The sequence below is a fragment of the Balaenoptera ricei genome, chromosome 1 (genome assembly GCF_028023285.1).
Source record: "Balaenoptera ricei isolate mBalRic1 chromosome 1, mBalRic1.hap2, whole genome shotgun sequence".
Taxonomy (NCBI): Eukaryota; Metazoa; Chordata; class Mammalia; order Artiodactyla; family Balaenopteridae; genus Balaenoptera; species Balaenoptera ricei.
In genome coordinates this window covers 153,633,439-153,659,684 of record NC_082639.1, presented here as the reverse complement: position 1 = coordinate 153,659,684, position 26,246 = coordinate 153,633,439, and the positions used below count along the sequence as shown (strand labels likewise).

At 38.6% G+C, this 26,246-nt stretch overlaps 1 protein-coding gene across 2 annotated transcripts in view; it reads right to left on the bottom strand.

The window, feature by feature from the left end:
- KCNH1 (potassium voltage-gated channel subfamily H member 1) overlaps nucleotides 1–26,246 on the bottom strand; it is a 415,212-nt gene that overhangs the window by 298,691 nt on the left and 90,275 nt on the right. Inside the window, exon 6 of one of the 2 annotated variants that reach the window (XM_059904358.1) lies at nucleotides 16,407–16,880. In XM_059904358.1, the coding sequence (XP_059760341.1) occupies nucleotides 16,407–16,880 (474 nt within the window). The remainder of the gene's footprint in view (nucleotides 1–16,406; nucleotides 16,881–26,246) is intronic. The other variant, XM_059904366.1, reaches the window with a different exon arrangement.

The window sequence follows — 26,246 nt, the reverse complement described above, 5'->3', positions numbered from 1 at the left end:
ATTAGCCCAAGAGCTGAATTCTGAAAAAATAATAGAAGTCAAATGATTATGGAAAAATATATCCAAATAACCAGAAGAAAGTAATTTCCAATCTAGAATTCAATATCCAATGCAAACATCTTTCAAGAATTAAAGCAACATAAAGACATTTTCAGACAAACAAAGCTCAAGAAAATTCGTCACCAGCAGACTAAATTAAACACTAAAGGGTATTCTCTGGCTAGAAGGAAAAATTTACCAGATGGAAGCTAGGAGATGGTGGAAGCGATAAGGAACAATGAAAGGGGTAACAGATATAAATGAGTACTGGCTGCAAAAAACAACAGTGAAAATACATATAGAATATATATACACTTAACAACGGCTCATAAGTTAAAAAGATGGTAAAAGAATCTAAAGTTTTAAAATCCTTGCAACATCTGGGAAGAGGCATAAATATTAATTTATCATAATTAGAAAAATCATGTTGTATTTTTCAGGGTACCCACTAAAAGAATAGTTAAAGAAAATAAAAGATTAATAGAGGGTTGGAATAACACAAAATTATCAATCCCAAACGAAGGTAATAAATGAGATAAAAAAAGAAACAAAGAAAGATGGGACAAAAAAGAGCAAAATAAGACAGAATATATAAACCAAAATATCACATTAATTAAAGGCAATTAATTAAATCCTTCAAATTAAAGGCAAATGTACCAGACTGGATTAAAAGTAAGCTGCTTAGAAGATATATGTCTAAAAATAAAAATATAGCAGGGTTTCTGTTAAACAACGGAAAAAATATACCATGTAAACACTAAAAACAACTGAAAAAGCTGGTATAGCTCTATTAATATTGCACAAAGTAGACTTCAAAGGAAAATTATTATTAGACATACACATTTCATAATGTTAAAAGGCTCAAAGCACCAGAAATATTTTTTAAAATTCCAAATTTTTAAAACAAACTTGTTTATTTAAAAATATTTAATAATAAAGCTAATAACCCCTGGCAATACTAATTATCCAATATCAGGAATTAACCAATTATCCAATTAACCAAAAGCAGGGATCAAGAATGAAAAAGAGACATCACTGCATGTCCTATAGACATTAAAAGATAAAAGGATATTATTTATGAACAACTGTACGCTAATAACTTTTGCAAATTGAAACTTATTAGAAAATTTTCTAGAAAAATATAGTTTACAAAACTGACTCCAGAAGTAACAGATAATTTGAATGGGTCTTTGATTATTAAACCTATAATTGAAAAACTGCTCTAAAAAAGAAATCCAGGCCCAGATTGCCTCATTGGTAAATTCTACTAAATATTTCAGGAAGAAATAAAACCAATGTTAAAATTCATTACAAAACTACATTAATTTACACAATATTGGTGCAGGAATATATAGACAAATCAAGAGAAAAGAACTGAGGTCAGAAAAAGTTCCATGCCTATATAGATGCTTGATATGCTAAAGACTGGACTACAGCTTGATATGCTAAAGACTGGACTACAGACAACTGAAGAAAGAACAGTATTTTCAAATGAATGGTCCTAGGTCAACCAAATATCCATATCCATAGGGAGATCAAGAATGAACTTGATCTCTATCTTACACCATCCATAATAATCAGTTCCAAGTGGATTGCAGTTCTAATTTTGAATGGAAAACAATAAAACTTTTGGAAGATAATAAGAAAATATTTTCATGAACTTGGGAGTATGAAATTTAAACAAGCCACAAAGGCACATAAAAAGACTGATAAATTTTTCTAATAAAATTAAGAACTTCTGCTCATGAAAAGACACCAGTAAGAGAGGAAACAGGAAAGCCATACAGTGGGGAAAAATATTTACAGCACATAAACTGCACATATCCAGACTATATAAAGAACTTCTACAAATCATTTCTGTTGAAAGAAAATCTATTACATATGGAAAGAGACACACAGGCACTTCACAAAAGAGGATAACCAAAAATGAAAACACCCAAGATGCTAAACCTTTTCAGGCATTAGGAAAATACAAATCAAAACTACAATGAGAAACCACTACAAGCTCACTTGATTAACTAGAAGTAAACAAACTGAAAAGCAAGAAAGCAAAGTAGTGGAATTCTCAAACATTATAACCACTTAGTACAACCACTTTGGACAACAACTGTTTGGCAGTATTTACTAACAATACACATAATACCTATGAGCCAACAATTCCACTCTTTCCAATAGAAATGCATGTACTAGAGTGTGAATAAGAATATTCATCAAATGAAAACATAACCTAAATGCATGTCAACAGTACACTATATTAATAAACTGAAGTATATTCATACAATCCATTACATGCAACAATGACAATGAACTAACTATTGATATGCTCAAAACACGCCTGACTCTCCCAACAGTGGTACTAAACAAAATACATAAGACAACATAAAAGAATACATTATTGTCTTATTTCATTTCTGTAAAGTTCAGAAATAGGCAAGAGTAAATTAGGGTTAAAATAGTGGCTACTTTGGGGTGGTGGGGAGGAAGAAGTGATTAGGGTATATGAGGGATGTCTGAGGTGTTGGTAATGATCTATTTCTTGACCTTGATGATGGCCACATAGATGCCTACTTTGTAAGAATTCATCGAGAAGCATATTTCTACTTTGAGTACTTTCCTATGTTTGTTGTACTGCACAATAAAAAAAGAATAAGAAAATGAATAATCAGGAATGTTATACAGATTTATTTATGAAGATATTCTCTGTGGCTTGTTTATTATGATTAAAAAAGTAAAAAAAAAAAAAAAAAAAGGAGGGATTACCTAGATGTCAAACACTAATTAAATTATGATATGTCCATACAACAGACTATCATTTAATCATTTAAATTCATGTTGTAAAAGAATATTTAATGTCATAGAAAGATAAAACCTATTGTTTAAACAATAAAATGGGTTACAACTCACTACACACAGTTTAATTCCATTTTAATAAAATATATGTAAACATATATATGCATATAGTCCAAGGAAAAAAAAAGACTTGAAACAATATATACCAAAATGTTAACAATGAGAGAAAATTATAGGTGATCTTTATTTCTTCATCTATATTTTCTAAATTTTTACAGGTAACATGTAAAAAAATTGAAATAAAAAAATTCTTATTCTGAAAATTGTCCAGAGGCTTTCAAATTTAGCTAATAGTCTGGCTTCCCATGGAAGCACATCCTTGAAACAGAATATTTCTCCTCTGAAGCCTGAAGCACTCTTTCTTATAAGCTAACATATGTGGACTCCAGAGTTAAACATCACAATATAACATAGGAAGAAATCATAAGCTGTCTACACAGCTCCACCTCAGACCACCAGTGTTCTCATCAATTAGAGCCAGATCATGGACTTCCTATTGCTTTTTACAGTTTCACTTAAGTTAAGAAAGTTACTAATAAGTGACGAGTCCAGCTAATTTTTCACTAACATTTGTCTTACTTCACAAATAGAGACCAAACCAAAAAATTAAAAAAACCCTCCTGTTTCTTTCAGCCCCACATGCAATGCCTCGTGCTTAGTTTTTCCCACTCTCATGTGGTCCTTTTCCTTTCCCCACCATCAGAGTTCCACCCCTCTTCCAATCGCTTCCCAAATAGTCCCCCCACACCCTAGGAAGCCTTCTGCAATCCATGTAACCCAAATCTGCTCAGAAGTTCTCTCAGCACGTAGGAGTCCAGTAGGGCCTTTCAGCAGGTCATTCCTCCTGTGCTACAACTTCATCTTCCAGTGGCTTCTATAACTTTCAATATTCTCACTTCCTACCTCTCTGAATACTTTCCTCTGCCTGTATTTAAATGTATGAGGAAGAAAAAAAACTAGTAAAGAACATCTGTTTTTTATAAAAGGAATCAAATGCCACCTCTCACCCATTAGGATGTCTACTCACATCTGTTAAGATGGCTATATACAGAAAATAACAACTGTTGGCAAGGATGAGAAGAAATTGGAACCCTTATGTATTGGTGGTGGGAATGTAAAATGGTGCAGCCTCTGTGGAAAACAGTATAGCAGTTTCCCAAAAAATTAAACACAGAAGTACCATATGATCCAGCAATTCTACTTCTGGGTATATAGCAAAAGAACTGAAAGCAGGGAATCGAGTAGATATTTGTACCCCCATGTTCACAGTAACATTATTCAAAATAGCCAAAAAGTGAAAGCAACCCAAGTTCCATTGACAGATGAATGCATTAAAATGTGGTATATCTGTACAACGAAATATTATTCAGCAATTAAAAAGGAAATTCTGACACATGCTATGCCATGGATTAACCTTGGAAACATTAAGTGAAAAAAGCCAATCACAAAGAGACAGCTACTGCATGATTCCAATATGAGGCACCTAGAGTAGTCAAACTCATAGAGACAGAAAGAAGAATGGTGGTTACCAGAGGCTAGGGGGAGTGGGAATAGGGAGTTACTGTTTAATAGGTACAGAGTTTCAATGCTGCAAGGTGCAAAGAGTTCTGTGGATGAATGGTAGTGAAGGTAGCACAACAATGTGAATGGACTAATGCTACTGAACTGTACACTTAAAAATGGTTAAGATGGTGAATTTTATGTTGTGCATATTTTACCACAATTAATTTTTTTTGGTCATGGTTGCACAACTCTGTGAATATACTAAAAACCACTGAATTGTACACATTAAAGGTTGAATTCTATGGTATATGAATTATACCTCAACCTGTTACAAAAGGAAGAAAGGAATCAAATAGGAATTCTAGAATTGAAAATTATATTTGACATTAAGAACTATTTGGATGTGTTTAACAGCAGACTGGTCAAAACAGAAGATAGAATTCATGAATTAGAAAATAAGTCAACAGAAATTAGTCAGATCGAATCAACAGATAGAAAAAAGAATAAAGAACAGAACAGAACATAAGAGACATGTAGAATATAGTCAAACAATCCTAAAATTGATATAATTGGAGTCCTAAAAGGAAAGAAGAGAGAGGATAGAGCAGAAGTATTATACGAAGATAGAAGAGCTAAGATTTTTCCAAAAATTATCACAGTCATCAATCCACAAATTCATGAAGCTCAGCAAATATGAAGCAAGATAAATACAAAAAAAAGAAAGAAAGAAAGAAAAAACAGCCCACCTAGGAACTTAATACTCAAAATGTTGAAAACAAAAAATAAAGAGAAATTTTTAAAAGAAGCCTCAGGGGGAAAAAAATTACATTCAGGAGAATAATAATAGAATGGCATCTGAATTCTCATCAGAAGCAATAACATATTTAAACTGCTCAAAGTTAAAAATAAAAAGTAAACCTTTTATGCTTAATAATTTTATGCCCAGGAAAAATAAGGCAGAATAAAGATATTTCAAATAAATGATTAAAAAGTTCATCACCAAAAAATGTGCACTATGGAAAAAAACTGAGAGATCCTTAGGCTGAAAGAAAAATGATCCCAGAAGTAAACATGAAATAAGGGAAGAGTAAAAAAATGCATGAATACAAATACAAAAGATATTGACTATTTAAAGCAATAATGATAACAAAGACTTGTAGGTTTATAACAAAAATAACACAAAGGGCAAGAAGGAGGTGAAATAAAATTAAACTGTTTTAAAGATCTTATGTTGTTTGAAAAGTGGTAAAAGTACTAATTTAAATAGCTTTTAATATGTGTTGAAGGCAACTGTAATCTCTACAGTAAGCACAAAAAGAACAATACAAAAAGATACAACTAAAAAACTGAAACGGGACTTCCCTGGTGGCACAGTGGTTAAGAATCTGCCTGCTAATGCAGGGGACACGGGTTCGAGCCCTGGTCTGGGAAGATCCCACATGCCGCACAGCAACTAAGCCCGTGCACCACAACTACTGAGCCTGCACTCTAGAGCCCGCGTGCTGCAACTACTGAAGCCCACGTGCCTAGAGCCCATGCTCCGCAACAAGAGAAGCCACCGCAATGAGAAGTCCACGCACCACAACAAAGACTAGCCCCCACTCGCCGCAACTAGAGAAAGACCAACGCAGCCAAAAATAAATAAAACATTTTTTAAAAGGTCTTTAAGGGCTTCCCTGGTGGTGCAGTGGTTAAGAATCCACCTGCCAATGCAGGGGACATGGGTTCGTATCCCTGGTCCAGGAGGATCCCACATGCCATGGAGCAACTAGGCCCGTGTGCCACAACTGCTGAGTCTGTGCTCTAGGGCCCGCGAGCCACAACTACTGAAGCCCATGTGCCTAGAGCTCATGCTCCACAGGAGAGGCCACCGCAAGGAGAAGCCTGCACACTGCAATGAAGAGTAGCCCCCACTCGCTGCAACTAGAGAAAGCCTGCGTGCAGCAACAAAGACCCAACACAGCCAAAATATAATTAATTAATTAATTAATATATAAAAAAGAATGGTACACACACATTTAAAAAAAATACTGAAAGAAAATCAAATGGAATAATAAATACTTGGTTAATCCAAAGAAGGTAGAAAGGGAGGAATAAAGGAACCTAAAAACAGGTAAGAGAAATAGAAAACAAATAGCAAGATGGTAAACTAAAACCCAATGATAGCAACATTTATGATAAAAAAATAAGTAGACTAAATATTCCAACTATCAATATAAGGCAAATATTGATGGACCAGATTTTCAAAAAATAAAAAGACCCAATCCTTTGCTATTTATTTACAAAAAAAAATCCTTTAAAAATAAGGACACAAGAAACTTAAAGGAAAGGGATGGAAAAAGGCATGCAATGAAAACACTATCTAAAAAACAGTTGATGTCTATATTAATATCAGACAAACATAAATGCACTATAATGCATTTTAAAATGCATTATAATAAAAATGCATAATGCATTATTAAATAAAAATGGGAATATTTCATAATAACAAGAGGACCCATTCACAGGAAGACACAACAATCCTACATGTGTATGTATATAGCAGCATAGCTCTAAAAATATATGAAGCAAAAATCAATAGAACTGAGAGGAGAAATAAACAATTTCACAATCACCGTTGAAGATTTTACAAACCTCTCTCCATAAGTGATAGAACAAGCAGACAAAAGTTAGTAATAATATAGACAATTTTTAAAACTATTAATCTACTTGACCTAATTAGCATATAGAGAATACAACACTCAACAACTGCAAAATACACGTTTGTAAATTCATATAAAATATTTACCAAAATAGACCAGATACTGAGCCATAAAGCGAGTCTTAACAAAATTCAAAGAATTAAAATCATATATTTTCTTACCACTAAGGAATTAATCTAGAAGTCAATAATAAAGTGATAACTAGAAAATAATCAAATATTTAGAAATTAGGCAACACACTTTTAAATAAAAGAAATCACAGTGGAAATAAGAAAGTATATTGAACTTAAATTATGGGTTATGACATTAAAATTTCTGGGATGCCTTTAAAAAGTCTTTAGAGGATAAAATAGCTTTAAATTCATATATTAAATCTTTGCTTGAATGATCAAAGATTTCATCCCAGTAAGCTAGGAGGAAAAATAGACTAAATCCAAACAAAATGTACAAAAAAGGAAAATAAGAATGAGAACAAAAATCAATGAAACAGAAAACAGACAATTAGCTAAGTCAAAAGTTGGTTCTTTTAAAAGATTAATAAAAGTGACAAAACACTACCACAACTGACCAAAATGAACTGACCAAATGAGATAAGATTCAAATGACCAATGAAGAATAAATGGAGAAAATCACTGTAGATCCAACAAACATTTAAAAAAGAATAATTGTATATCATATATACCTTCTTGCCAAAAAATTTGGCACACTAGATGAAATGGTTAAATCTTCAACAATGCAAAACCGACGCAAGAAAGAAAGAAAAAAAAAGAACATCTGAATAGTCCTATATCTGCTAAAGAAATTGAAATCATAATTTAAAATCTTCCCACAAAGAAAATTTCAGAGCCACACAGCTTCACTGATGAATTATTTAAGGAATAAATACTACCAATGTTACAAAAATTCTTTCAGAGACAGTGGAAGAGGGTACATGTCCCTGTGTATCATCCCTGACAAGGACATCACAAAGAAAAAAAATGAAAGGCCAATATCTCTCATGAACATAGATACAATATTGCTAAATATTAGAAAATCATATACAATTATATAAAAGAAGACAATCTCTCATGACCAAGTAGGAGTTATTCCAGGAATGCATGGCTAATACAACATTCAAAAGTCAATCAACATAACTCACCACATGAACAAAAGTAAGGAGAAAAAACATACCATTTCAATAAATGCATAAAAGGTATTTGGTATAATCTAAAACCTGTTAATGATAAAAATTCTCATAAAACTAGGAATATAAGAGACCTTTTTTAACCTAATAAGGAGTATTTGCAAACTAAAAACAATTAGTCAACAAAATACTTAATGGTGAAATACTGAACATATTCTCCTGAAGACAAGGATGTCTATTATCTCCACTTCCATTCATTTCATTGGATATCCTAGCCAGCACTAATTCAAGAAAAAGAAATAAAAGGTATAGATTTTGGAAAATAAATAAATAAAATAGTTTTTATTCACAAAGACATAATTGTGTATATAAAAATCCAAAAGAACCTACAAAATATTCACATTAATAAGCAAATTTGGCAACTTTGCTGCAAAGTCGGCAAATAAAATGGTTTATACTAACAATAAACAATTAAAAACAAAAAATGTTTAAATCCCACTGACAAAGCACCAAGAACATCAGGTATCTAGGAATAAGTTTAACAACAACAATAAAAAAAGTGTGTAAGACCTTGACACTGAAAACTATAAGATATTGCTAAGAGAAATTAAAGAAGACCTAAACATATGGCTGGTCAATGGTCACGAACTGGAAAACTCAATATTAAGATTTTCATTCTCTCCAAATTGGTTTTTAGATTCAATATAATCCCACTCAAAATCCCTACAGGCGTTTTTTTTTTTTTTTTTTTGGTTTGGGTGGAAATTAACTCTAAGTTTTAATGTATGTACAAAGATCCTAGAAGAGACATAGCAGTCTTGAAGAAAAAGAACAAAGGCAGTAACTGATTAATATTTACTATTATGCTATGCCAATTAACACAGTGTAGTAACGATGTTAAGAACAGACAAACCAGTGGAACATCATAGGGTCCAAAAATAACCCTAAACATGCACAATCACTTGATTTAGGACCAAGACTCAGTGCCATGGTGGAGGTGACAGCCTGATTGCAGGAGAATCAACAGAACAAGAGGAGGGGAAGTGGAGACACTCGTCATTTCCCTCTCATTCACACCGCCATTGTCTGGGTGCACTTCCAAAAATCAAAATCAATCATAAGATCATCTAATGAAAACCCTCGATGGTTTCTTTTTGCCCACATGACAAAATGTAAACTCCTTGGCAAGACCCTGGGATTCTATATCACTGGATCTTGCCTCCTACTCTCAACTTTCTTCTGTCCTCCAATGCTGACTCTCTGCTTTGGACATAATGAATGCCTTGCTAGTCCCCAAGAGCGCTTCCCTCTGCACACGATCTCTCCTCTTACAAGACTGCCCTCCTTACTCCTCACCAGACTAACCCCAGTCATCTCCTCCCAGGAAGCCTTCCTAGATTCTCTCGATAGGTTAAATGCTCCTCGATAGTAAGACATAACACCCTGAGCTGACCCTCTCACATCCTCTATTGGTGTTTATCATCAGTGGTTCCCACTAGACTGGGAGAAAATTGAAGTGTTGTATCCCCATCCCCTACCACCTAAGTCAATAAGTTTTCTTTAAAGAAGGAACACCCTAAACAAGATTCCAAGAAAAGTTGGTGGAGAATTAAGAGTAGAACTTGGGTTAGCCAAAAAGGACCCTGGGAGAAAACAGACAATGTGAGAGCAGAGGGGAATCAGGCACATCAGCTGAGTCTATTTTGCTCCAAAGTGCAATACTTTTGGAGCATCATTAAGTTTTTACATTTTTTTTTTAAACTCTGGAATCACAGTCTCATAGTAAATCACTGCTTCCAGGAAGCCACCCAGGATCAACTTCCTCCCATTAAAAATGCCCCCCAGCCACTCCCCTGGTCCCCACACACGCACCTAGGGTGATCATGATTCAGGTGACTGTGTAGGGTACAGCGCCTACAGCCTGCTCTTCTGTTTGAAGCCTCTGCTTGAACAAGAGGCATGGAAACTCCACAATCCTTGACACAATCGTTGAGCTCACACACAGCTCCTGTAAGCTCAAGTCAGGAAGAAGACTGATTTTTTTTAATTAAACTAAGAGGAAAATTTCTATGCCCACTTGCCCTCACAGGTGAGAGGGGAGAGATGACAATATTGCCAGCATGGGGACAGTAGTGACATTGATAACATCACTGAAGTCAGACCTCAGCCACTGGGCACTGCTGACAAGTCCCAATCATCAGAAGAGAAACACACCCAAGAACAACACTTCCTCCCACGAACGAGACACTTAGATGAAAATTACAGGGTGTCTGGTTTTGTCCTCTTTTTGCCAAAATAAATGTATGGTAGAAATACTCAGCACAAACAGAAAAGATAGAAATGCCAAGGAAAACAGTATGAAATGTAAGGATACTATAATACAATTTCATTTCTGTCTGTTGTATTACTAGACATAATAACTTGAGTTAAACGTTTTCGGTTTTTACCCAGGAGATACCACAGGCTGCTGACATGGGCTGGTCTGCATGCCAGTGTCTCAGCTCCTCCCCACTCTTCATGTCCAAGGGATCACGGAAGGAGGAAATCCCAGGACCAGGCCTGTGCTGATCAAGCTTAAATAGCCAATGCTATCAGCAATGGGGTTTTAAAATTTTTATTATGAAATAATAAACTATGGTACATACATACAATGGAATATTATTCAAAAATAAAAAGAAATATGCTATCTGATAGCCCCCAAAATATATAGAAGAATCTTAAGTACTTATTTCTAAGTGAAAGAAGCCAATCTGAAAAGGCTACACACTATATGAGTCCAACATTATGACATTCTGGAAAAGGCAAAACGGTGGAGACAGTAAATAGATCAGTAGTTGCCAAGAGTTAGCGGGGAGGGAGGGATGAATAGGTGGAGCACAGAGGATCTTTAGGGCGGTGAAACTACTCTGTGTGATACACAATGGTAGACACATGTCATTATCCATTTGTCAAAAACCCATAGAATGTATACTGCAAAGAGTGACCCCTAATGGAAACTACAGACTTTAGCTGATAGTAATGCATCAATATTGGCCATAATAAGCATACCGCCCTCATGCAAGATGTTGATAATAGGGAAACTGCGGGTGGCAAAGGTGGTCTTTCTACTCTACTCTATTTCTCTGTAAACCTAAAACTGCTCTGAAAAATAGTCTATTAATAAAAATAACTGCTATGACAAGCCACGGGGACTGCCTGTATTGCTGGAAGTCTAGGAAAGAAAAGTCCTGGTCATCTCATGACTTTCAGCTGGACAGCAGAGGTGTCACCTGTGTGAGAACTCAAACGGTACCCATGTACCTAAATAGAAACCACAGGTAAGGCCTGAAAACTACAAATCAATAGGATGAGCAAGGTACATGGGTCCAATTTGCTTTCAGCATCAGTGATAAGGAAATCATAGGTAATAGTGATCCTAGAAGAACCCAGAGGGGTGCTCATCTGCCAAGGAGAGAGAAGCAGGGCGGGCAACCAGCCTGTGGAGTCACTTCCGACCCCATGCTCATTGTCCGGCCCTACACACATGCACCAGCGACCTCAGCTTAGGGTCACCCAGGCTGACCACCCAAACCTCTCACCCCTCAGCTGCTTAGGTCGGCGGTGGGGGGGAGGCGCTGTGCAGAAGGGGCCAGGCCAGAGAAGGATTGAGAGAGAGGGACTTGAGGAATGAAACACACAGCTTGGCTCACTCTGTCTCCAGATTTCTGATGAGGCAGCATGACTGGCAGGGTAAAGCACAGATCTAGCAGCCAGGAGACCAGAGTCCAGTTTCAACTCCCTGGACAACCTGGCCCTTTCCCCTCATCTGCAAAGCAGGCATAATACCTGCCCTAGAGCCACTGAAGGTTACAGCTGAAATGGACCATCTTACAGGTGAGGTAAGCAAAGTCCAAGGAGATGAAATGACTTCCGTAAGTTTGCACAGCTGGGTGGCGGTCACACCTAGCTGACAAACCACCTTCCTCCCAGTTCAGTGTGGTTTTTTTACCACCACGGATCTAAAACAGAGATAATCTGTGCAACAAAGAATACGGTCAATAATATTTTAATACCTTTGTATGGGGACAGATGGTTACTAGACTTAGCATGGTGAACGTTCTGTCATGTTTGCAAATGTCAAGTCACTACGGAATACACCTGAAACTAACATGATAGTGTACATCAACCACATTTCAATAATAAAAAGGATAATCTGTGTGAAAGTATTTTGGAAAGTTAGATGCACTAGATAAAGGGAAGCTGCTGATCTTTCCATCAGCACATCTAGGCCTGTTCTGCTCTGGCTGAGCATCTTCTGTGTGCTCTTGGCAAGTGTCAGCTGTGACCACCACTAGCCAGTGGTGTTGCTGTCTGAGGTTACAGAGCCAGGAAAAGAAGGAAGCTCTTGGCCCCAAGGCACCAGAATTGTGACCTGGGAGGCGGCACAATTGGCTCCATTCTCCTCTTTGCACTTCCATACTCCAATGGCCATAAACAATAAGGTCTCCTTAGGGGAGGGAATATGTTTTGTGACTAATAATTCCATACTTAATGCATGAAGCATACCAGGCCAATAATCCGCTAAGTGCTTGAAGGAGACTCATTTGACTTGTGCTTTGGCATACCCCTTCCTAGCTTTCGTTCACTCCATTTTCAGACCTTTTGTCCTCTCACCAGCTTAACTAATATGCAAACATTTTCACAAACTGCCTCCAAAACAGATGATTACCAACAGACTGGAGAATGACGAAAATGTAGGCCATCTACATAAGTGAACCGAGCTGGCCAAAAGAGATCATCTGTGTGGCTTAAATCATGGAGATGGGCTACATCCACAGGGCTGAATTCACAATTGCTGGCTTTCGCAATCTAACCTAATTTCTTGACCCAAGGCTTGGGAGGGTCCAATACTTTCACTCTAAGAGCCTCTACCCCAACACCCATGCCCACACCCTAAACCCCCCCAAACACAGATGGCAAAGCCCCCGCTGCTCATTCCCCTCTTCCCTGGTGGTCTCCACTGCGACACAATTCCATGGGCATAATTAGGAAGACACCAGAGAGAGGGCAGCTCCATGTATTTTTTATGAGAAATGAGTCAATAATTTCCTATTTCTCCCCATACTCTCTTAGAGGAAGGGCCTAGAGCCGAGGGAGCTGCAATATTAGATGAGCAACCTCACAGCAGAGTGTGGATAAGAAGACAGCATATGGTGAATGTGAACAACAGATAGGTGCCCTTCAGAGGCCCCCCCACCTCCTCTAAGCCCCACCAGCCCTTCATGCCCACTGATTTAATGGTGCCTTTTAACAAAAAGGCCTGTACCTGGAAAATGGTGCTGGGTCTGTCCCTTGGTGAGCATCTTAACCTGCCCATCTCATCACCAACCCAGCTGCCTTGGGGAAAATGCAGCTGCCCACTTCCCCGTACCTAATACCCAACCTCCCAATCATGACAACCAAGCTAATAGGTGAGCCACAGACATCAGGAGCTTCTTGGTCAGTTTTGACTCAACAGTATCCTTCAGTGTTTTGTCCCTATTTTATCAAATCTGTCACTATTAGAACAGAGAAGAGTCAGAAGGGGACTCATTACTGTCACCATATGATTTGCTACACCATCTTGAGTGAGTCATATCCCCTGGGTCTGTTTCCCTATTTGTGAGTTAAGAGGGTTAAACTACATGATAGTTCAACTGGGCTCTGATCTCCAATAGGTCTACTCATCATAACCTGCTAAATGTCCCCACTTTCCTCCAACTCCCACAAAAGGTAGGAGGTCAGGGTGCTGGGCCTCTCATTTTTATAGTCAGTCTGGAGGTGAGACTAACAAAAAAGAGATTTTAGAACTCACCAGATTTTGCAGCTGGCAGGGAACTCAAAATCCACCACCCAAATGCCACGCCTTCAGGCAGGTAAGGTAGTATCAACCCTAAGATGTAGCTAGGAAAACTGTAACCCAGAAAGGCTAAATGGCATGCACAAGGTTCCCAGCTGTCTTAAGAGGTGAGAACAAGAGGACCAGCAGCCAAATCTTCAGTTTCCTCGTGTTTCCCCAACTCCACCACAGTTGTCATGGAAAGGCATTATTTCAGGTGTGAGCCAAAGCTTTAAAAGGAGCTACTAAATATAAAAACAAGACTTTACAGAAGCAAATCATAGCTAGAATCCCTTAATATTCATATTATTATTTATCATCAAGAAATGGTAGTAAGAGCTTTGATGCTAAACCCTTTGCCAACTAGAAAGCTACGGAGAAATTATGATTTTCCTACCTACAACCTATTTCATGAATCTGGAAATCAGAAACCATGTCAGGGGTATTCACAGTTAATGGCGAAGGAATTCCAGCCCAACATACACAGAGCCTGGGAAGAAGCTCTCTGCTCTGCTAACCTACAAGGTAATCTTGACACATTCACATATGTGTTTACAGCTCTGCCAGTGTTTAATAAGAAACTGTGGAAGCCGAAGAACTGTTCTATTTATCTGCAAAATTTTAATGCCATTGCTATAAATAGCAAATGGCTTATTTTAAAAACTCAATCAGTTTTTTTAAAGTTAAATTTCATTTCCCATATGTGTATAAGAAGCTCTTTTAGGTTGAAATCATCAGTTGAATTATCTAAGCCAAAATGATCATATTTTCCTCACTAACTAACATAAAATTTTCTGGAAATGTGCTCCCAGTGAAAAATATCATTCCCAACATGTACTAAAATTCACATTTAAGAATCCCAACATTCACTTTAGGGATGATTTTTCTCTTGTAAATGATCAGTCTCGACTCATTTAATCCCCCTAAAAAATCCACACAAGCCACTCAGAGAGTTATTCCTTGGGATTTTAAAGTCTATTAAAACACACCACACAGATGAAAGCAGGGGTTGTTCTGAGTCTGGAGCATCTGAACATCAGCTCCTCTTCACTGGAGAGAAAAGTAGTAGGTAGTTGGGTCCTCACAGAGGAAGGGGCTGGAGTCCTTGCCCACTGCTGGTACTGATCTGAAGGCAGAGAGGCATCATTATGCCACCAGCAAGACATCTAGTCACTGGCAGGTCTTGTTATCCTGGCAGGAAGCTGGCTGTTCCCTCCAACTATCTCAAGGCTGAGTCCCACTAGCCATTTAGCCCTGAGAGTGTATCAGCCTCCCGATGGCTTCCTGATGACCCACCCAGTTAGCAGTCCAGCTGGACGGAGACCTCTGGGACCCTGTGTAATCTGAGGCAATGAGGGCCGCTGCTATCTGAGGCTGAAGACTTACCAGGTGTACTGCCATCTAAAGTGTCAACTGAAGAGTAGGAAAAAGGAAGAACAATTTCCATAGAACACTTAAACTAGATTAAGAACCTGACATTTTCTTTTGCCATGACGTGACATCCTTGTTTTTTCAAAGGAGAAAATCACTTTAACCAGCCCAGTGGCCCCTTCCTGCTGCAACATGTCCTAAGCACCCATTCAGTGACTGTTTAAGCATGTCTTGATTCCAGCACATTTACAGAGCATTTATCTTCTTTTAATTCCTTCCATGGCCTGTAGGACTAACAACCCACAGCAGGGTAATCCAGTAGCAGTACTCCTCTTAGCCACAAGAGCCAGGCTTAACCACAGGCTGACTACCTCAGCATATTTAGGCAATGGAGAGCATGGACAATTGAATGCCATCGGTCACCTCCAAAACTCATTTCAGCAAAGAAACAACTCATTCTTTCCCAACATTTACCAAAAAAAAAAAAAAAAGAAAGAAAGAAAAAGAAAACAAACGCAAGCAAACTTGGAGGAGAGTAGCATCCCTGTTGCCAAGAGTTAATTAGCTTTCAAACAGCCAAAGGTCAGCAGCAGATAATAGAAAAGTCCCCATAATGAGAGTAATCAGTAGGTAGGCATTCAGCAACTGTATACCAAGTGAAAGATTCACCAATGCAGTGGCAATGCATGCCTACTTCTGCAGCCCCACCACCCACACCAGTGGCTTGCACTCCACATGGAATAAGAAGGAAGCCTCTGGTCTCCACATCCATCTACTGACATGCAGGGCCTCCAAACCTCCAAAGGACAAAAACACCAGGCGAGGATATTGATCAAGCATCATGCTCCCTATGTTCCAGACATCAGTCATGCTAGTTCCCACCCATTTAATTACTCTTCTGTTGACCACCCACAATTAATTTAAAGGCATGACAACAAGGTCTGAGATTTGAGGGATGTACCTGACTCTCTCTCCCCTCCAGGAGTGGTGGAATCTGATCAGCAAAACCAATCTTCCCTGGATCACCCATAAAGGCACTAACCTCATCCACGTTCTCAAAAGCGTTGATGACATCATATGGCAAACAGGACAGAAGGTCAATCACAAACCACGTCTTCAGATAGTTCATGCGGATGAGTTTGGGGTCAGAAATCACCTCCCCAGCTGGTCCAACAAAAGTGGTATGAAAATTCAGCACAATGTCCACCAAAAAGATAACATCCACGATGCTATCCACAACCAGCCAGGCCACGTTGTTCTGCCTGGTTTTAAAGGAGACATTATAAGGGACCAGGATGGCTGTGTAGAAGGTTAAGATCAAGATGATCCAATCCCACGTGGTCTTGAAAACACAATAATGTAAGATGATGTGAGGGGGAGTCTTTGGTGCCTCTTGCTTGTATTGGGGAAGGATGTCTGAGCCCAGCTGCAGAACCTGTACAGAAAAACATGGCCAAGAGAGAACTAAGTTAGGATTTCACTGTCAGCATCAAACCAGTCAGTATCTGTCACAGACGAATACTCGTAACACTCCAGACAGATCATTAGATGCAAGAACAGGTACCAAAGGGCTATGGCAGAATGGAATTGAACATTGTAATATAATCAATCATAATGAAACAATAAAACACTGTTATTTGGCTTATTGTGAGCCAATCATTGTACTAAGTACTCCACATACAAGTGTTATTTCACTTAGTTCTAAACACAACCTTGTTTTATTAGCCAATTATTATTCTGTGTGACAAGTGAGAAACTGAGGCACAAGAGAATTAAGCAACTTGGTTCCTGAAGTCAAGATGGTGGTGGGGGAGGACGCGGAGTTCACGTCTGCCCACAACTAGGGCGCCTGCCAGACGCTGGTGGGGGACCTCAATGCCCAAGGAGATAGGAGGAACCCCCAAGTGACACAGTAGGATGTGGAAGGGAGCGAGAGGGGAGAAGTGGAGGCTGGGCAGGACAGGCGCCCCTGAGGGGTGGCTGGGAAAGGGGAGGGATTCCCACACTTGGAGGGACCCTCAGGGGCTCAGAGGATGAGGGGTGGGGCACACCTAGCATTTCACCTGTCCAATCAGGCCCGGGAAACCTGCTGGACTCCTGGGCCAGGTTCTCTGCCCTCCGAGTCCCCCTCTGGGCCACGTTCATCCTAGGGGCGTAGCAGGGGGGTGGTAGGGAGGAAGAAGAGGAGAGGTGGGTGGGAGGGGCGCTCTAGGACCAGGGAATCAGGGGAAGTACCACGGGTGTTTCCCTCACTGACTCGGCCCAGGAAGCCTGTTGGGTTTCCAGGTCTGGTCCTCTGCCTTCCAGGGCCCCCTCTGGCCTCGTAAGTCCTAGGGGCATAGGAGGGAGGGAGGCAGGGGAAGAAGAAGAGAGGCCAATGGGGAGGGGCCCTCCAGCATCGGAGGATGGGGGGGAATGCGCCTAGCCTTCCGGGGTCCTAGATCTGGTCCTCTGCCTTTCAAGGCCAGAGGCACTCCTGGGCCCCTCCTGCTGCACTGAGCCTAAGTCCCACCCCCCAGCCCCCCCCACCCCCTGCCAGGGCCTTTTCCAGCCCTGTGGGTCCTAAGCATAGGCCCCACCCACCACCTAAACCCCGCCCCTGCCTAAGCGCCACCCCCCACAGCCAGGGACTTTTCCAGCTTTTTTTTTCCCTCCTCTTTTTTACTATTATACTTCTGTTTTACCTTCCAGCTGTTGTTTCACCTGTATTTTTACTTTTTTATTATTTCTAACATATCTGTTAGTTTTCTAATCTTATTTTATTTTTGACCCTTTGTTATTCTTCTGCTCTTGTTTTCTTTTTTTCCTTTTTTTGCTGCTCCGCGCAGCTTGCAGGATCTTGCTTCACGAGCAGGAGGTCAGGCCTGAGCTCCTGTGGTGGGAACTCTGAGTCTGAACCACTGGACTAACAGAGAACTTCAGATCCCAGGGAATATTCATCGGAGGGAGGCCTCCTGGACGTCCTCATCTCAGCACAAAGACCCAGCTCTACCCAGCAGTCTACAAACTCTAGTGCTGGAAGCCTCAGGCCAAACAACCACTATGACAGGAACACAATCCCACCCATCAAAAAACAAATAAGATGACAAAAAACTGTCACAGATGAAGGAGCAAGATAAAAACCTAAAAGACCAAATAAATGAAGAGGAAATAGGCAACCTACTTGAAAAAGAATGCAGAGTAATGATAGCAAAGATGATCCAGAATCTTAGAAATAGAATGGAGGCACAGATTGAGAAAATACAAGAAATGTTTACCAAAGATCTAGAAGAACTAAAGAACAAACAGAGATGAACAATACAATAACTAAAATGAAAAATACACTAGAAGGAATCAATAGCAGAATAACTGAGGCAAAAGAACAGGTAAGTGAGCTGGAAGACAGAATGGTGGAAATAACTGCCTAGGAGCAGAATAGAGAAAAAAGAATGAAAAGAATTGAAAACAATCTCAGAGACCTCTGGGACAACATTAAACGCACCAACATTCAAATTATAGGGGTCCCAGAAGAGGAAGAGGAAAAGAAAGGGTCTGAGAAAACATTAAAAGAGGCTATAGTGGAAAACTTCCCTGACATGGGAAAGGAAACAGTCACCCAACTCCAGGAACTGCAGAGAGTCCCATACAGGATAAATCCTAGGAGAAACACACCAAGACACATATTAATCAAAATAACAAAAATTAAATTCAAAGAAAAAATATTAAAAACAACAAGGGAAAAGCAAAAAATAACATATAAGGAATCCCCATAAGGTTATCAGCTGACTTTTCAGCAGAAACTGCAGGCCAGAAGGGAGTCGCAGGATATACTTAAAGTGACAAAAGAGAAAAAGCTACAACCAATATTACTCTACCCAGCAAAGGTCTCATTCAGATTCAATGGAGAAATCAAAATCTTTATAGACAAAGCAAAAGCAAAGAGAATTCAGCACTACCAAACCAGCTTTACAACAAATGCTAAAGGAACTTCTCTAGGCACAAACACAAAAGAAGAAAAGACCCACAAAACAAACCCAAAACAATTAAGAAAACGGTAATAGGAACATACATATCCATAATAACCTTAAATGTAAATGGATTAAATGCCCCAACAAAAAGACATAGACTGGCTGAATGGATAAAAAATAAGACCCATATATATGCTGTCTACAAGCGACCCACTTCAGACCTAGAGACATACAGACTGAAAGTGAAGGGATGGAAAAAGATATTCCATGCAAATGGAAATCAAAAGAAAGCTGGAGTAGCAATACTCATATCAGATAAAATAGACTTTGAAATAAAGACTGTTACAAGAGATAAGGAAGGACACTACATAATGATCGAGGGATCAATCCAAGAAGAAGACATAACAATTATAAATATTTTTGCACCCAACATAGGAGCACCTCAATACATAAGGCAAATGCTAACAACCATAAAAGCGGAAATCAACAGTAACACAATAACAGTAGAGGACTTTAACATCCACTTACACCAATGAACAGATCATCCAAACAGAAAATAAATAAGGAAACAGAAGATTTAAATGACACAACAGACCAGATAGATTTAATTGATATTTATAGGACATTCTACCCTAAAGTGGCAGAATACACTTTCTTCTCAAGAGCACACGGAACACTCTTCATGACAGATACATCTTGGGTCACAAATCAAGCTTCGGCAAATTTTTAAAAATTGAAATCATATCAAGCAGCTTTTCCGACTACAATGCTATGAGATTGGAAATCAATTACAGGGAAAAAAAACTGTAAAAAACGCAAATACTTGACAGTTAAACAGTGCGCTACTAAATAACTAAGAGATCACTGAAGAAATCAAAGAAGAAGTAAAAAAATACACAGAAATAAATGACAATGAAAACACAATGACCCAAAACCTATGGACACAGCAAAAGCAGTTCTAAGAGGGAAGTTTATAGTAATGAAATCTCACCTCAAGAAACAAGAAAAACCTCAAATAAACAATCTAACCTTACAACTAAAGCAACTAGAGAAAGAACAAAGAAAACCCAAAGTCAGTAGAAGGAACGAAATCATAAAGATCAGAGCAGAAATAAATGAAATAGAAATGAAGAAAACAATAGCAAAGATCAATAAAACTAAAAGTTGGTTCTTTGAGAAGATAAACAAAATTGATAAACCTTTAGCCAGACTCATCAAGAAAAAAAGGGAGAGGACACAAATCAATAAAATTAGAAATGAAAAAGGAGAAATCACAACTGACACCACAGAAATACAAAGGAGTATAAGAGACTACTACAAACAATTATATGCAAATAAAATGGACAACCACAAAGAACTGGACAAATTCTTGGAAAGGTACAATTTTCCAAGACAGAACCAGGAAGAATTAGAAAATATAAACAGACCTATCACAAGTAATGAAATTGAAACTGTAATTAAAATCTTCCAACAAACAATAGTCCAGGACCAGACAGCTTCACAGGCGAATTCTATCAAACATTTGGAGAAGAGCTAACACCAATCCTTCTCAAACTCTACCAAAACAATTGCAGAAGGAAGAACACTCCCAAATTCGTTCTACAAGGCCACCATCACCCTGACACCAAAACCTAACACAGATATCACAAAGAAAGAAAATTACAGACTAATATCACTGATGAATATAGATGCAAAAATCCTCAACAAAATACTAGCAAATAGAATACAACAACATATTAAAAGGATCATACACCATGATCAAGTGGGATTTATCCTAGGGAGGCAAGGATTCTTCAAAATACACAAATCAATCAATGTGATGCACCATATTAACAAATTAAGGAATAAAAAACATATGATCATCTCAATAGATGCAGAAAAAGCTTTTGACAAAATTCAACACCCATTTATGATAAAAACTCTCCAGAAAGTGGGCATAGAGGGATCCTACCTCAACATAATAAAAGTCATATATGACAAACCCACAGCAAACATCATTCTCAATGGTGAAAGACTGAAAGCATTTCCACTAAGATCAGGAACAAGACAAGAATGTCCACTCTCACCACTCTTATTCAACATAGTTTTGGAAGTCCTAGCCATAGCAATCAGAGAAGAAAAAGAAATAAAAGGAATATAAATTTGAAAAGAAGTAAAACTGTCACTTTTTGCAGATGACAGGATACTATACATAGAAAATCCTAAAGATGCCACCAGAAAACTACTAGAACTAATCAATGAATTTGGTAAGTTGCAGGATACAAAATTAATTCACAGAAATCTCTGGCATTCCTATACACTAACAACAAAAACTAAGAAAGAGAAATTAAGGAAACAATCCCATTTACCATTGCAATGAAAAGAATAAAATACCTAGGAATAAACCTACCTAAGGAGGCAAAAGACTTGTACTCAGAAAACTATAAAACACTGATGAAAGAAATCAAAGATGAAATAAACAGATGAAGAAATATACCATGTTCTTGGATTGGAAAAATCAACATTGTGAAAATGACTATACTACCCAAAGCAATCTACAGATTCAATGCAATTCCTATCAAACTACCAATGGCATTCTTCACAGAATTAGAACAAAAAATTGTACAATTTGTATGGAAACACAAAAGACCCCGAATAGCCAAAGCAATCTTGAGAAAGAAAAATGGAGCTGGAGGAATCAGGCTCCCCATCTTCAAACTATACTACAAAGCCACAGTAACCAAGACAGTATGGTAGTGGCACAAAAACAGAAATACAGGTCAATGGAACAGGACAGAAAGCCCAGAGATAAACCCACGCACATATGGTCACCTAATTTATGACAAAGGAGGCAAGAACACACAATGGAAAAAGGACAGCCTCTTCAATAAGTGGTGCTGGGAAAACTGGACAGCTACATGTAAAAGAATGAAATTAGAACACTACCTAACACCATATAAAAAAATAAACTCAAAATGGATTAAAGACCTAAATGCAAGACCGGACACTATAAAACTCTTAGAGGAAAACATAGGAAGAACACTCTTTGACATAAACCACAGCAAGATCTTTTTTGATCCACTCCCTACAGTAATGAAAATAAAAACAAAAATAAACAAATGGGACCTAATGAGACTTAAAAGCTTTTGCACAGCAAAGGAAACCATAAACAAGACAAAAAGACAACCCTCATAATGAGAGAAAATATTTGCAAATGAAGCAACTGACAAAGGATTAATCTCCAAAATATACATACAGCTCATGCAGCTCAACATCAAAAAAAGAAACAACCCAATCAAAAAATGGGTGGAAGACCTAAATAGACATATCTCCAAAGAAGACATACAGATGGCCAACAAACACATGAAAAGATGCTCAACATAACTAATGATTAGAGAAATTCAAATCAAAGCTATGATGAGGTATCACCTCATATCAAAAAGCCTACAAACAATAAATGCTGGAGAGGGTGCAGAGAAAAGGGGACCCTCTTACATTGTTGGTGGGAATGTAAATTGATACAGCCACTTTGGAGAAAAGTATGGAGGTTCCTTAAAAAAACTAAAAATAGAACTACCATATAACCCAGCAATCCCACTACTGGGTGTATACCCTGAGAAACCATAATTCAAAAGGACACATGTACCCCAGTGTTCATTGCAGCACTATTTACAATAGCCAGGACATGGAAATGACCTAAATGTCCAATGATAGATGAATGGATAAAGAAGATGTGGTACATATAAACAAAGGAATATTACTCAGCCATAAAAAGGAATGAAATTGGGTCATTTGTAGAGATGTGGATGGACCTACAGTCTGTCATACAGAGTGAAGTAAGCCAGAAAGAGAAAAACAAATATCGTACATTAACGCATATATGTGGAATTTCGAAAAATGGTACATATACAGATGAACCTATTTGTAGGGCAGGAATACAGATGTAGATGTAGAGAACCAACATGTGGACAGGGTGTGGGGAAGGGGAGGGTGGGACAAATTGGGAGATTAAGTTCGACATAAATACACTACCATATGTAAAATAGATAGCTCGTGGGAACCTGCTGTATAGCACAAGGAGCTCAGCTCAGTGCTCTGTGATGACCTAGATGGGTGGGATGGGGGTTGGTGGGAGGCAGGTCCAAGAGAGAGGGAATATAGGATATACATATAGCTGATTCACTTCATTGTATAGCAGAAACTAACACAACATTAGAAAGCAATTTTACTCCAGTAAAATAAAATAAAATAAAGTAAAATAAAATAAAATAAAATAAAATAATTCACTATACTAAAAAAAAAAAAGGCAACTTGACTTAACAAATATTGATTGCTCAGTACCAGGAATGTTCTAGATACTGGGCAAACAGCAATGAAGGAAACAGCATGATTCCTGCTCTCAGGAATCATGGAGCTCAGTCTAGTAGGCAAATCAAAAGAATTTCAAATTGTAAGAAGAGCTAAATAAGATGTTGGGGGAGGGGCACACAGTGTTTTGACAGAATGTGACTTGAGAAGTAAGAGAAGGAGAGTGTTTGAACTAAAACCTCAATGAAAGCAAGACACCAGCCATTCAAACTTTGATGAAAAAATTATTCAAGGTAGAGAGGATAACTGGTGTAATGACCCCAAGGTAGGACAAGTTTGATATTTTCAGGAAGAGAAAAAAGTCAGGTGTGACTAAAGCCATGAGGGGGGAAAGGATGCTAGATGAACTCAGAGGGAAAGCAGAAACCAGACCACACAGGCCCTAGTGGGCCACGGGGAGGTGTCAGATTTTATTCTCAGTATAACTGGAGGGTCTTAAGTATGAGAATAATAATCTGATGCATGTTTTTGAAAGATCACCCTGGCTGCTATGTAGATAATGAATTGAGGGAAAGGATTAGGGGGAAGAACAGCATCAGGGAACTTATTATAAAAGCCTGGGGAAAAGGGTGATGGAGAAAAGTAGTCAAATTTTGGATAGATTTTTGAAGTAAAACCAACTGGACTTGCTATTGGCTAGAAAGTGAAGAAAAGGGAGCAGTGAACGGTACTCATTACTTTATTCCCAAAACACAGCATGATGGCTGGCCCAGAGCAGTCACTACAGGATGATGTTTAAGTGAATGACTGAACTTCAAGGTCACACAGCTAGCAAAAGATGGAACAAGGATCCCAAACTAGGTCTAGCTGAATTAAAAACACATGCTGTTCCACATCAAGGTTATATTTCTCTAAATAACAGACTTTTAAGGAAGCAGACTTAGCGAACGATGAAGTGCAGAGAAGCTTGGATCCAAGAAAGTATCATGGATGGTTTTCACCCTCTACAGTCAAAGGCAAAAAGCCCTGCTTTTAGAGGCCAGGCCAAGCTGGAAGGGACCCTCCCCACCCAATCCCACCCCAGCTGCTCCTCTGTGGCACTTATAGGTTTTTATAAACCCCTAGGTGAAACTTCCTCTAGTGTCATGGGAACTTCTCTTTTTCCTCTAGAGGTAAAGACCCCTTAGTGAATATGAAATAATCTGAATATCCCTGGTCCTCCTATGGTTGGCCCCAGGCCTTAAAGGTGAGCAAAAGAAAGCTATAAATTCACAGAGGGCCCAGTGTGCAGTTTGGGTATGGGAACTGTTTCCACCCTTCCCACCAATGCTCAGAGCTCTTCAAGAATTGGGATTTAAATTTCTCCCCCCATGAAAAGGAATTTATACAAGTATGATTAAGGACACTTGGGCCCTGAGATCTCAGGTAGGAAAAGTGATTGACCTGTAAGAATAAAACAAATAAAAGTAAACTGAATGAGACTTCTGCTTCCAGAAGGATGGAATAGACATACTTTTCCCTGTTCCTCCCTCTAAGTACCTCTGAAAGCCCTGGACATTATATATGAAATAAACATAGGAAGACTCTGAAAGGTGAAGAAAGGAAAGCAAACTGGCTAGGAATAATACAGTGGTGAATTCTCTGGGTTTTCTTTTTGCCTCATACATTCCTAGACTTGGAGCAACCTGGAAACACCAATGAGTGCAGACAAAAAGAGTCCCAACAAAAGCCCACTCTCTCTAGCAGAAGAACTGGGAAGGGGACAGCCTCAAAAGATAGAAAACTTTAGATAATAACCACTCTACCCTGTCCAAACACTACAGAAAAAGCTGTGAACCCATTCCCATCCAGGTCAGCAAAGCCTACTAGAAAGCCTAGATTTCCCCCTTCTTGAAGCTGTAATGATGCACCCAGCCTCCACCTCCTTCCTACTGGAGTATTACCAGAGAAGTCCCAGTAGGGAGCCTGGACTTCCTTTCACCTCCCCCCAGCAGTAATGAGGCTCCCCACCCCACAATGCAGAGAGGTATCAATGTAACCTTAGTGGGGAGCTATAACTCTTGTTCTTACCCATCAGTAACAAGGAGCCCCCATCAAGTTTCAATGGAGGCTGAGCTGGAAGCCTGGACTTCTACCCCAACCTGGCAGAAATGAGGGGATACCTACTTCTTCCTCTGCCACATCTGTGTCAAAAGTAGCCACTTAAAGCAAAAGATTTAAATAAGATCCAGAGGCTCATAACATAATATCCAAAATGCCCATTTCAACAAAAAATCAGTCATTATACCAAGAACCAAGAAAACATCAAACTGCCTGAAGAACAGAAAATCAATTTTTCAGAGGAAAGAATCAGTGAACTTAAAGACAAAACAATAGAAATTACCCAAACTGAACAACAGACACATAAAGGTACATTGCATAATGATAAAAAGGTCAATTCTCCAAGAAGATATAGAAATCCTAATGTATATGCACCAAACAAAAGAGCTCCAAGTATACATGAAGCAAAAACTGATTGAAAGGTGAAATAGACAAACCCTAAACACTCCTCTCTCAACCTTTGATAG